The sequence below is a fragment of the Epinephelus moara genome, chromosome 17 (genome assembly GCF_006386435.1).
Source record: "Epinephelus moara isolate mb chromosome 17, YSFRI_EMoa_1.0, whole genome shotgun sequence".
In the NCBI taxonomy this organism is placed as follows: Eukaryota; Metazoa; Chordata; class Actinopteri; order Perciformes; family Serranidae; genus Epinephelus; species Epinephelus moara.
This window is the reverse complement of record NC_065522.1, coordinates 29285833-29299750: the sequence shown is the minus strand read 5'-3', so window position 1 is coordinate 29299750 and position 13918 is coordinate 29285833. Positions and strand designations below refer to the sequence as shown.

General features: G+C 43.1%; 1 protein-coding gene across 2 annotated transcripts in view; it reads right to left on the bottom strand.

Moving 5' to 3' along the window:
- Positions 1–13585, bottom strand: part of LOC126403736 (uncharacterized) — a 26038-nt gene extending 12453 nt beyond the window's left edge. The window contains exons 1-6 of one of the 2 annotated variants that reach the window (XM_050066473.1): positions 13434–13585; positions 11790–12311; positions 7094–7318; positions 4399–5112; positions 3945–4005; positions 1398–1468 (exon numbers count right to left, since the gene is read on the bottom strand). In XM_050066473.1, the coding sequence (XP_049922430.1) occupies positions 1398–1468; positions 3945–4005; positions 4399–5112; positions 7094–7318; positions 11790–12036 (1318 nt within the window). In that variant the 5' untranslated portion in view covers positions 12037–12311; positions 13434–13585. Of the gene's footprint in view, positions 1–1397; positions 1469–3944; positions 4006–4398; positions 5113–7093; positions 7319–11789; positions 12752–13433 lie in introns of those variants that run through there. The other variant, XM_050066472.1, reaches the window with a different exon arrangement.
- Positions 13586–13918: the final 333 nt, after the last annotated feature.

The window sequence follows — 13918 nt, the reverse complement described above, 5'->3', positions numbered from 1 at the left end:
GATGGATTCAGAGTTTGCAGTGACGCCAATTATGTTCCGCCTTGTTAGTTCACCACACGGACTGTTTAACCTGGCAACAACTGCAACCGGCTCAAACGTGATTGGTCAATATCACGCGGACTACAAACAGCCTACAAGCGGAAACCAGGGCTCTTCCGCTCTTCTTCCGGAGGCAAGATCTCCGGGGTTTGCCTACAGACTCCACATTCACTGAATGTGGAGTTTGTATATAGAGTCATGTGATGAGGACCAACCAGTCACAATCGACAGATATCTTTCCCTTCATCCATAAATATCAGTCTGTGCAGGGCTGCCAGAGCTTTACATCTGTCCCACGGTTGATAGGCCTACACACTTGCAAACAGCGCCTGGAAGAAGATCAGCTCTGCACTCGGGATCTCAAGCAAACGGGCTATGATACGGTGCTTGTTAAGGTTGCTTAGCAACCTCAGACACGCCTGCCGCCACGCTCCTGAAAGCTGGCACAGAAAAGGCACAAAAATAGCGTCCAGCGCCCGACCTTGCGTTTTCCAGGTGGTTAAAGACGCAGCATGTGAACGGCGCCTTAGGCTTTCAACGTAAGAATTCAGATGGGTGGAGAGGTGTCCACGTAGGCACATGGAAGGGCAGAGAGGTGTGCTCTTTCTGTCTTAGGCTTTCTGCGTAGGCCTAAGAAAAGCAGAGAGGCGCCAGACAGAGCCATAGCACCAAATATAATACTGCAAATGGAAAGAAGTTTTCTTTGACTCAGGTGTTCCTGACTGAGCTAAAGTCATTATCAAATGTAGTGCAGTTAAAAGTACAATATTTGCCTCTGATATGGAGGAGAAGTATAACGTAGTGGTGAATGAAAACACACTCAAGTACTTCAACTTGGACTACAGCACAGGACTTGAGTAAATGTACTTAGTTACTTTCCCCCACTGGGATTTAACACTACCCCCAAATAAAATTAATCCATTGATTGTTAATGTAAATGATGGGTTATTGATCGTATACTGAGTGCACTCTGATGAAGTTTAATGCTGAAGTTATCTTGTTTTAAAAAGGCAGCTCTTCAAACAGCAGCATGACATCATATCCTGCTACTCATGGTTAACGTAATGCTTTAATCCCTCCACTCTGACTGACCGTGTCATTCTTCATTACTGCACATTACGCTGAGGTTGGCGAGCAAACACGTCAATGCTAAACACTGACTCAGAGCATGATTGAAAAACACACTCCCATGGGACGGTGATCAACATTCAAAGATCTACGCCTCCTCAAGCAAAACACGAGCAGCCTCCTCTCGCTCTGTATCATCATCATCATCTGAGCACTGTGATGGTGTCGGAGTAAATGTGCAACATCTACTGCAACTGTGTGTGTGTGTGTGTGTGTGAGCAGTGTATTACCATGTGGAGGCTGCTGGGGGCTCAGAAGAGGGGAGGAGCGGAGTGGGTCCACGTTCACCTTCAAAACAGGACTGTAGAAAAGGGCAACACACACACACACACACACACACACACACACACACAAATAAGGTGCTTCTCAAAGTCAAGGAGGATTCTGAAACGACCGCATTTCAAAGATGCTACAACACTGAAACCCGCTGACGGACTGTGCCGATATCCAGGATCTTACGAATTCTACCAAGGACCAGAGAGTTTATCCTCAGCGCTCTTAAAGCACCCGCAGTCCTACACACACGATGCATCGGTGCTGTCCCCGGATTTAGAAACAAGGAAAATAAGATAAACTTAAAGTCATGTCACTTCGGCAGACCACAAGAATCTGTGTCTGAACACGTATGGACAATGGAAATGGACAATCCCAGTCCAGCCGGCCGAGGGAAATGTTGGCATCGTACATTCTGCAAACCGATAATATGTTACATTTCCACGTTTCATACGAATTATATCAACGTTTCTAAAGTGGAAGTATATGAGCTGACTTTGTCATCTAGAGGTGGAGGGGATGGCGGATGGCGTGTCACCTGGTAGAGACGCACGCCAAGCTGCAGACACACAACAAAACCTGTTGTGTTTTAGCAAGCTTTGTTTTTTAGCTATCCATGGCTGTTTTTCCTGCCTGATAGTGCCATGAAAAACAGTTGCTTTTTACAGAGTCATTGCTACATCCCCGGCAGCTTTTCAGTCCCAGATATTATAAGCCAAAACATGATCGTTTCCAAACCATAACCAAGTGGTTTTCGTGCCTGAACCTAACCACATGGTGCTATGCTGCTGCCAGAGGAGCCGCTGACTGAGTTCCCTCTGAGCGGTGAGTCGCTAAAAGAGTCTGAGAAGTCCGGGGCTGTTCATAAAACATTCAGGATGCCACCGTTTATTCCACACTACTGAAGCTGCTCCTCTTTTTGGAGCCACCGCAGAGTCGCTAACCACTTAAGGCCCGTTTCCACCGCAGGAACTTTGGGGTAATTTTACGAGGCTGGGGCCGTTGGTGCGTGTCTCCGGACAGAGTTCCGGAACTTTTACAGGGGCTAAACAAGTCCCTGCCTCGGAGTAGGTACTCAGAACGGCCCCGAAAAACTCCTGGGTGGGACTTGGGGACTACTTGGTGCTGACTGGATATATTCAAGGCGAGATGTGACATCAACAGAAAGCGACAAAATAGCCGGCATTTTTAAAACTCAGCAGACTCTCGTTCATAGCTTCCACCGCCATGTAAACGAAGAGACACGCCAGAAACCCAGCAACCACCTCACCTCCTTTCATGTTGATAATCGTCTTTCTTATGTCTGCTTTATTCTTCGTACTTGTGCTTCTTCTTCTTTGTTTGTTTCTTTGCCGCGTCGCCCCGGGTCAAAATGGTCGCGCAACGATTACATCACATCCAGAGCCCGGTAACTTTACAGGAACCTTCCTCCTACTCCGCCCTCTCAGTGGAGACACGGCAGTTGAGAGGGCCGAGCGAGAGGACGTTCCTGTAAAGTTCCTGCCCCCAAAAAAGTCAACGAGTCCAAATATTGCGAGTGTCACAATATACATTTTTCATATCGTATTAAAAAATATACCGGTATTGTCATGAACGAGATGACATGAGAGTTATCTTACATGTAGTCTGCTGCCTATATGTTAGCCAGCTAGCTAAGCTTGTTTCATGTATGAACCGATAAGATTTTTGTTTGTAGGGCATTCCATTGGCTAAACCAGTCATCGTTGATGATTTCCACAACTTCAAAAGAATCACCCCATCGTACGGCTAGGGGAAAAGATCCGTACAGCACAGTATCGCGATATTTTTGTGTGGCAATACCGTATCGTCACACCAAGAATCGATTTTGTTATTATATAAATGATCAACATTAAGGTCGCCTACTAGAAAAATAGAATCAATAGTTTTTTAGTCCACGAAATACGTTTTTTTGGCTGAAAAAAAAAAAATGGCTGAAGTGGGGACGTAATTACAGCTGAAAAAAGTGATAAAACACAATATATTTTATCGTAATACTCAGCACATCGCAACATATTTAAAATCGCACAAATATTGTATCGTGACTTATCGTGATAATATTGTATCGTAGATCTACTGGTGATTCCCGGCCCTACCTCATCGGAGCCCCCAACGACACCAAGTTCGGATGCTACAACATCACAGGTTGTCCCATCTCTGTGTTCCACAGAGGCATGGCTATCGAAAACTAATATAGGTATGGCGATACGGTGATTTAATTCAGTCTAACTTTCGCAATTACATGCTTCTTGTAATTATAACAGCAACGTTTTTTTTTTTTTACTCCGGGGGGGGGGGGGGCTGCTCAGCCAAAGACGGCAAATAGGTTGTTGCTTGGACAACTTTAGTCCAGCCTTGTGCACTTCCTTGCTACCAAAGGAGGCGTCCTTGACTTTGAGAATCACTCATATTGTCAAAACAAAGCAGGTCAGAGGTCAAAGTGTCCACATGACATCACTGATTGGTGACTATGGGTGTAATGTTACCTGCTTCTGATGGGCGGGGTCGTCCTCTCCACTAGACGACTGTTGGATTTACTGACTCTCTCTGCAGAGACACAGATCAGAGTTCATCGACTGTTACAACAGCAGCTCAGAGAGGTCATAAATGTAGTGGATTAAAAAGTAACGTGAAATGGGAATATTCAAGTAGGGCGCAAAAATAAATATATATACTGAGATGTAAACAGGTTGTAAACAGTAAGTAAGCGAGTGGAGCCAGCAGAATATGTATGTACAGTATCATTAAGTATTAGCACAACTATTTTAAGGCAAAAATTGTCTTTGAGATTTTTTAACGGAGCAGTAACAGTTTTAGTCCCTGTAAATTTAAATTTATTCTGCGTATGAATGTGTTAGGGAATAATGTTACACCTCCTGGACAGAGACCAGATTGTGGGAACTGACTTTGGAGTGTGCGATCATGTGATGGTGTTTTTACCCGAGAGCTGGTGCAGCAGCGTGGACGCCAGGTTCACCGACATGTCCTGCCACAGCACGGCTCTGAGGCACTGGTCCTCCATCTTGGCTCCAAAGAACAGCTGCTCCTCCGTCTTTGCTCCTGAGAAAACATGGTCCGCCATCTTGGCCCCGGGAAGAAGCCGGTTCTCCATTTTGGTTCCAAAGAGAAGCTGGTTCTCCATCTTGGCTCCTGGAGGAAACTGGTCCTCCATCTTGACCCCAGAGAGGAACTTGTTGCTCATTTTGGCAGCAGAGAACGGCCGCTCTGCAAGTTTTGCTTTAAAGAGAAGCTGGTCCTCCAACTTGGCTCCAGATAGAAGCCGGTCCTCCATCTTGGCTCCGGAGGGGCCATGATCCTCCAGTTTCACTCTGAACTGAAACTTGTTGGCTCCAGAAACGACGCTGTCTGCAGTCTTAGAGCCAGGCTGGCAGCCTCCAGTGTAAAACGTGTCTTCTATTTTAAGGCCATGGAGACACTGGTCGGCCATTTTGGCTCCAGGGTGCAGCTGCTCGGCCACCTGGTCTTCTGTTTTAATGCTGAAGAGGTGGTGGCTCGCCATCTCAGGGGGAGGTGGGGTTATCTCTTTTGGGACTGCTCGATTGTGGATGAGGTCAGAGGCAACCAGTGAGTCGACCTCCATGGGCTCTTCTTCTTCTTTGACCCTCACCACATGGCTGCTCACGTCCTGCCGCTCTGTGATTGGTGGAAAATCTGTCAGTGTGTTTATTCACCTGCTATCAGACATGTCGACTGTTAGAAACGTTTTCAGCTTCATATCATGATTGATTTTTCTTTGAATTTTGGGCTGTAGGGTGAACATATCAACAATCTGAAGACGTCACCTGATGCTCTGGGAACACGGTGATGGGCCTACTATTTTACTATCTTATAAACTAAACGATTAATCGATCACTACAACGAAGAATCAACAGATTAATCAATAGTGAAAATAACTGGTAGTTGCAGCGCCAGTTAGAAAATCACAACAGTTTGGTGGCCGAGCTTTAAATGCTGGCACAGTAATGACCTTTAACCTTCGGAACATATCAGAAAACAGCAGGAAAAACTACTTTGAATGCAACATTGCTGAAGGAGTTTATCAGAGTGGACATTATAAATAAAATACTCCTGATAAAGTCTATTATAAAGTCAAACTATGGGAAATGAAAAATTAACTGAGAAAGTGTTTTTGGTTAATCCAGCAATTTGTACATCTATTATATTTATAAAAAAAAAAAAATACTGAATCAAGGAACTAATTGCAGCGTGACCCGAAATGGCAGAAAACAACCAGAGATATTAAAGGAACAGCTTCCATATGACGCAATCTTCATGTTACAGTATAAACTGTACAAACTATCATCACTAATACTGTTTTAAATAAAGTTTGTTAAATCAGCTTGTTACCAAAAAGATGAGTATATTTGTTTAAATCAAACTAACCAATCTATCAAAATTAAAACATGTTTTCAGGTACATAGATAAATAGCTGAAAACGTCTGGTGAGGAGAGCTTGATGGACTGGAGTTATGATGGCGTATTAGGCCCATTGTGGGTAATGGAAACAAATAAAGGTTCCGGGGGAGGGGAGGAAATACAGAGAAAAAAAATCTGGGATTAAAGTCATAAATTTACGAGAAAAAAAACTTTGACATTATCTGAGATTATAAAGTTATAGAGTCATAAATCTCTGACAAAAATATTGCACAAATTTCTTGAAAAAAACCTTGAATTCTCTGAGATTATGAAGTCATACATTTTAGAGGGAAAAAACTCAGATGTTCTATGAGAATAAGACCAAAAAACCCCCACAAATTTACAAAAAAAAAAGTTTTTCTTTGAGATTATAAACTCATAAATTTATGACAGAAATTGCACAAATTTCTGAAAAAAATATTCTCCGAGATTGAAGTCAAAAATTTGAGAGATAAAACTTGAATGTTCTCTGAAAATAAATTGGTTAATTTACAAGAAAAAATACAAGTAGGAAACTGATATTCTCTGAGATTATACACTCATAAATTTGGGACAACAAATTACAAAAATTTCTGAAAAAAAAAAAAAAAAATCTCTGAGATTAAAGTCAATAATTTGAGAGAAAATTCTCAGATGTCCTCTTTGAGTACAGTGGTAAATTTACTAGAAAAAAAATCGAAATATATATTAAAAAAATTTCTCTAAGAATATAAAGTCATACATTTACGAGGGAAACTAACCGGAATTCTGTGAAATCAAAGTCATACATTTTTGAGAGAAAAAAAAATGAAATTCTTGTTTTGTTTGTGAAAGAACCACATCGCTTCACTTTGCATTGGATCAACTTCATCACACCACAGACGCCACCGTGTGTTATTCCTGCCTCCAATGACCTAATCAAATTATTGAGAATATCCAAGTTTTTTTTCTCGTAAATACACAAATTTAATCTTGGAAATGTGTGTGTTTTCTCTGAGTGTTACTCCCCTCCCCTGAGACTCTGTTGTACTGGACAAGAGCTGTGTGTCGTGTTTTAATTTTGAAGGACTTGCATTGAGGCTCACACCAGTCTGCGGCTCGCTGTGGGTGCGCTCTCAAAGTAAGTAAATATTTTTCATTCCCAGTAAACTGACCAAGAGTGCCACCAACAACACACACACACACACACACACACACACACACACACACACAGCTGTACCTGCCAGTTTCCTCAGCAGGTCTGAAGCCAGTGTGTCTGTGGCAGCGTTGCCATCAGGTGTGTGTGAGAGTGACGGCGGCTCGGGACTTGCCCCCGGGCCGTCAGGTGACAGAGCGAGGCCGGGCTCGTCCTGCTGCCCACCGCGCACCTCCGGCAGAGCCTCACGCCTCTGAGGCTCCGCCTCCGCCTGCCTCCCAGGATGCAACTGGGCCTTCTGGGTCGCCTCTGAGGAGAGAGAAGAAGAAGTGTTAACTGTAAGCAGATTACAGCGGAGGTCACATTACAGCCTGATGACTGCTCTCAACTCAGTAGTGCAGTTCAGTACTTGAGTCAATGTATTTAGTTACTTTTCATCACTGGACACCTGCTATAACAGCCTCCTTTCTTCAGGGTTCAGGCTTTCTATCACATTTTGGAACATGCTGCAGGGATCTGCTCCCATTACGAGCATTAATGAGGTCCAACAACGAGTGATGAGGCCGATTTGAATCTCATATCAGAGTAAAGACAGCATTCACATCAACATCTGAGTCATAATACAACTGGGAAACCTTTTCTGAAAGCTCTGATATAAGTGACTCGGAGTTTAAAGTCAGTCGTTGAAGGTGATTAAATCCAACTTAAATAATGTGGTGCTATATTTTCATGTCAAAGTATATTTGACCCTCACACATCTAACTCTGCAATCAGTCTTGAGTTCATCAGTAATGTTGTAAATGAGGGAATCTTTCACATCTCAGTCAGCCATCACACATGATGTGAACGTGGCTGTTCCCGTTCATCCCGAACGTGTTGGTTGAGGTTGAGGTCAGGGCACCGTGTTGGGTCTTTCACATGCCAACTGAGAAACCATTTCTTTATGCAGCGGGCTTTGTGCATGTTGAAACAGAGTTTTCTTCAAACTGTTCCCACGAAGCACACGATTATCTCAGGATACTGTCAGCCCTAGAGTCGTCTCCTTTGGTCTGAATCAGGGACTCATGTTGTCACAAAGTTGTATAATTGCCTAGAGTTGGGTCGTGTTCTCACGGCAGCATTTACAAGAGGACCAGATCAAATGCCTTGTGTGAGAAACCTGCTCTTGATTGGTCAGAATTTCCATGTGGGAAAAATCCAGGAAGTAAAGCAAACGTTCAGATCCAGGTCGGAACGCGACCGCACCAGAGTTCATCTGTATCCGGACTGAGGCCACCGCTTCAAGAAGGTCTCTGTGATTGCGGTGTTCACGAACGAACCGCACTTAGGGGGGAAAGGAACTTGAGTTCAACTGAACCGAAACCAAACAGGGCAGGTGTGAAAGCACCCTAAAATATGATTGTTGTAACATTAAAACATTGTTTCCCTTGTCAAAAAGCCAATGGGATGTTTCCATTGAATTTTGGATTACTGCGGAAAATAAGCTCTGCGGCGAACAAACGTTTATAATACATACACGTTTTGTTCAGCAAGATAATCTTCACAAATGAAGAAGGAGGAGAAGAAGATATACTTTATTAATCCCAGAGGGGGAAATAATATTTTTCCACCCTGTTGTCGTATACACACAATCCCGAAATACACACACATGCACTAACAGGACCTTGCATGTATTAAATGTAGAGACGTAAGGGTGGGGAGCTGCCTTGGACGGTTGCCTTGAGCAATACGGGGTCCAGTGCCTTACTCAAGGGCACCTTGGCAGTGCCCCTGAGGCGAACTGGCACCTCTCCAGCAACCAGTCCACGCTCCATGCTTGGTCCGTGTGGGGACTTGAGCCGGCAACCCTCTGGTTCCCAAGCCAGGTCCCTAAGGACTGAGCCATTGCCGTCCTAATGAACACCACTTTTATAATTTTTGAAATGTAAATTAAATCGCAAGAAGTAAAAAGCTACCGTTAGACTATGAATGAACTACACCACTGTCACATGACTTGAACGCCACAAGCACGAGCCTGTGAAGCCATGTTCGGCGTAATGGCGCTTTGTGGTCTCATTTAGCCATTTATTGTTAGCAACTGCCATGTAAGACACATAAAAGCTTCAAACGTGAACAAAACGTTAAAGTCTTTTCAGCTTGTGTCAACCACAGACCTTATTTCAACCTATTGAAAGAACCCATTGATTTCAAAACGAGGGAACCAGATGTACAAAATGCTAACTAAGGTTTTAGGACTCATTCCTGCAGCACTCTGTGCACCCACCATTCCATGGAGGTGCGTTTTATACAGAACGTTGAGGCGGAGTAACAGCGCAAATACAGATGTTTTTTTGTCGTTGTTGTTCATTTTCTTTTTGTTGTTATTTATTCCATCATTTGTGCCGGGAAACAAAAAAAATCTTCCTTATAAAAATATGACTGAACTGTTCTAAAGTAATTAAGCCCTTTATTACACGATCTTTGAATAAGCACAAATTCAGTCATTTGGAAAACAACCTTAATCATTACACTCTTTCACATGAAAAACATTTTCGGTGAAAAAAATATACGCTTCAAAAATCTTTTTATGCCTCCACGCTGGTGACAGCCGTAACCATGGGCATTAGTTAGGTTTTCAGGCTGTCTGTTCATCTGTCCCATTCTTGTGAACGCGATATCTCACGAACACCTTGAGGGAACTTCTTCAAATTTGGCACAAACGTCCACTTGGACTGAAGCATAAAATAACTAGAATTTGGTGGTTGAAGGTCAAAGGTAAAGGTCAGTGTGACCTCACAAACATGTTTTAATCCATACCTCATAACTTGATTCGCTTATTATGACAGACTTCTACACAGATGTCTAACAGAATAAAATGAAGTAATGACAGTTTATATCCAAAAGGTCAAAGGTCAACTTCACTGTGACATCATCATTTTCAGACATGGATGTAAAGTGTAACAGAAACTTGACTGGTGCGCAGAGACATACAACCACAAAGCGGTAATTCTGGTTCATAGGGTGCGTCCCTGACACGTCAACAGTGAGGTTACTGTGAGCTTTTGTCCTTTTGTGTTTTGACTCGTTTTCTTTTGTCCCTGTGACAACAAGACACCACAAGTCCGGAGCCCTGCTTTATAGCCTTTGCAAAAGTGACGTGACGCAATAGAAAAACATCGGCCAAAGCCATCTGTGAATGTCATCCTATTTGCCAACAGGCCGATGGCAGGCAACAAGGCAAATATCGCCCGATGAGCAGCTGATAAATTACTGCATCCCTTTTTCTTATGCTACCACATTGTCATACTGCTTATCACTAATGCAGTACAAGTTGGATTTAGTGCTGTGACCCCTTCACCGACAACCCGGTCTCACTCTGAAGGCATCGAAATCTGGCACCTGGGCAGTGACTTGCAGCGTCAGAAACCAACAAAAAGGCGTCCTTTAACGTCAGCATGATACCCTGCGCATTGCCGTTATAGTTTAAATAGCGCTCGGCGTCAGGGGGAAACGTGGCTGGACAAGAACGAAAGTTAAGGCAGCGAAAGTTAGGGATTGGTGGTGGATGGGTCCATCAAACACCAACCTTCACTCGAGAGAGCGGTGGTTAAATTTAAAACTGTACAGACCTCTTTAATACCACTTTAAATGAAATTTAAAACCAAACTTGCAATGGAAATACACGCCAAGAGCGAAATAATACTCTTTCCAAGCACACACATTGATGTCAGTTCAAAATGAACAGTAAAAACGACCCTGACGATAGCTCTGCATGTGCGATTCCACCGCCCTGATTCCCATTTTACCACGTTTCAAACACCTTCGACAAACGGCGCAGTTTGCTTTGTAAATATGTCAGAGCATTTGCATTTTCCCATTTTTTATAGCTTGCAAGGTCCTAGTTTGACAATGCAGACTCATTACTTGATCTAATTGTGTTGAGGAGGCAAAAATAGGGGCATGGTGAACATACAGGTGTGGTGTCGAAGTCTGGTACCCCAACAAATGGTGTTTCCCTCCTGTTAAAATTATGTTTCCTAAAGCACAAACACCAAAAATTATATTATTTTCCGTAACTGCTTATCCTGTTGGGGGTCGCTGAGGGCTATCAGGGCGGTTCACCCTGGACAGGTCACCAGACTATCACAGGGCTGACACATAGAGACAGACAACCATTCACACTCACATTCACACCTACGGACAATTTAGAGTCACCAGTTAACCTGCATGTCTTTGGACTGTGGGAGGAAGCTGGAGCACCTGGAGGAAACCCACGCTGACACAGGGAGAACATGCAAACTCCACACAGAAGGGCCCCCCCACACTGGGTTTAAACCAGGAACCCTCTTGCTGTGAGGCGACAGTGCTAACCATCACCCCTGATTCAGGGCCTGTTATTAGTAAATGTATATTTAAGACTTTTTTAGGACCCGCGTCCACTCTGATGAAATCAAACTCGTACATCGGACCAGACCAGAAAAACAGGAACTCTAATTATCTGGTTAATTCATGAAATGTTCAGTCCTTAAAATGTCAGAATATGAGTGAATTACCACGTCTGAGAAGACGACAACACGTCATATCTTTCCTGGATCAGTGACTTAAATTATTAATCAATTATCAAAATCGTGATTGATTAATTTTCTGTCAATTTACTGATTAATTAATGAACTGCAGTACGGTACAACAAGTGTGCAAACTGTGTGTGTATGCAGGAGTAAATGTATTTGTGTACATGTCTCTGTGTGTAAGCATGTGTCCGTGAATATAGTGTGTGTGTGTGTGTGTGTGTGTGTGTTACCTGACAGCCTGATGAGGAGGTCGGACGCCATCTTGGTGCTGACATCAGGGCTGAAGAGAGAGGTGGCTGCTGGGAAGGGACTCGAACCCGTGGCGTGTGCATCCGGTGTGTGTTCGGCGCGCATGTCAGGCACGCTCAGCGAGCGAGCATCATCGCTGGTGTGTGTCTTTGTGTGTGTGTTTGCAGGGTGTGTGTGTTGTTTGGCTGCATCAGAGGGAGGCTGCAACACACTCGACCCACGCTTCATTTTCCGGTGTGTGTGTGTGTGTGTGTGTGTGTTTGTAAAAAAGAAAAAAAAAGAGAGGGAGTCAAAACTCAGAAGAGAGGAGGGCAAGAGAGAAGGAAGAGGAGGAAGAAGAGGAGGAGGAAGGCAGCGTTGCTAAAATAAGACGACTGTGTTTTTGAACATATGGAAGTGAGGAGAGCATGATAGAGAAGAGAAGGAGAGATCGAGGTAGAGGAGGAACCGGAGACAGAGAGGAAAAAACGAGGGAGGTTTCTCTGTTGCTGGCTCTCATTGACCTGAAAGAGAGAGAAAGAGACGGATGGAGGGAGGAGGTGAAAGAGGGGAGAGGGAGGAGAGTAGATGGATTGAGTGAAGAGGAGGAGGAGGAGGAGGAAAGAGACAGCAGGGATGAAGGGCGAAAGAGGACAGAGGAGAATAGAGACATAGAGATAAAGGGAGGAAGGGATGGAGAGGAGGAGAAGAAAAGGAATATGAACAAAGTGAATCTGTGAATGAATAAATTATTGAATGGATAAGGCCCAATAATAAGGGGATAAATCATTCCTGTTATCGCCATGGCAACGGACCCCGCTGTGTTGTCTCCTGCCCTGACCTTCCCTCCGACAAACAATCATCAGTTATGATCAATAATCATCAATAAGCACTTCCACCTGCCACCAGCTGTTACAGTCCTGATCCCTTATTTGCCCTTACAGCCAAATATAATAGTTAGGAGCCATCCTGTGTAATAAAATAAATATAATTTAAATGTAAAAAAATAATAAAAAAATCCTACTGTGGTACTGCATAAAAATAACAGACACCTACATAGTAAACAAAAGGCAAATTATTTATTATAAAATTATTTATGTATACTTTATGTTTTCAATGAAGCAGGTTGAGGTTATAGAATATAAAAGAAAAATTAAATTAAATTAAATATGTATTCTGATTCTTATCCATGAATTTAAACATTTAAGCTTTGTATTGTTGCACTGGGACAATAAAATATTCAGACAAAAAGAAAAAAAAAATCATTCAAATTAAAATAAAATAGTTTTAAAATAAAATCTTTATCGCAAAAAAATAAAAAATAAAAATGGCAAAAAATAAAAAATTAAAATATACTTGATAAAGCCTCCAATTCATCGAAAAAATAAAAACTATTCAATCAGACAAAAATAAATAAATAAAAATTATTTTTCAAAGTAAAATAAAATATGTAAGTATCAAAATAAATTCCTTTCACAAAAAAATTAAATAAAAATGGCAATACAATAAAATATATTTAATAAAGTCGAAAATTCAACGAAAAATATAAAAAATACTTAATTATAAAAAAATAACTTTTATTTATTTACTTTTGAAAAATAAAACTCAAAAATAAAACAACTGTAAATGAAAACATTTAACGTTACCGGCAGCCCGTTCATCGCCTCGGTTCACTCACTAACGTTACCCTCGTCGACCCCGTTTCGTTCAGCCTCCTGCCTCCGTCTCTAGGCGACACAGTACGGGCTGCCGCCACCGCATCCGCATCCGCCAGGGGAGCGAAAATGACCGGGCACCAGTTTTCTCCATAACCCCCCTCCCCTCCTCCCCTCGGTGTCGGTCGGTCGGTGTCAAAACCCCCGGAGCCCCGCCGTTAGCTAGTTATCTCTCCCTCCCCCTGCAACATGGCTGAACGGCACTCAGACTCGCCGACACACCGAGTCAGAAAGTCATTTCCCGGTGTGGGATGGCGGGAGACTATTACCTACCGCTCAACCGCCAATTTAGACGTTTTTCACGGATTTTTTTGCGGTTACCGGGAACGAGGGCAGGTGTCAAGAGCCCAGCCGTTACCCCCACCTCCTCGCCCCCCCCCCTTCCTCCCCCCCCCCCCTCTCGGTCTCCTGCACAA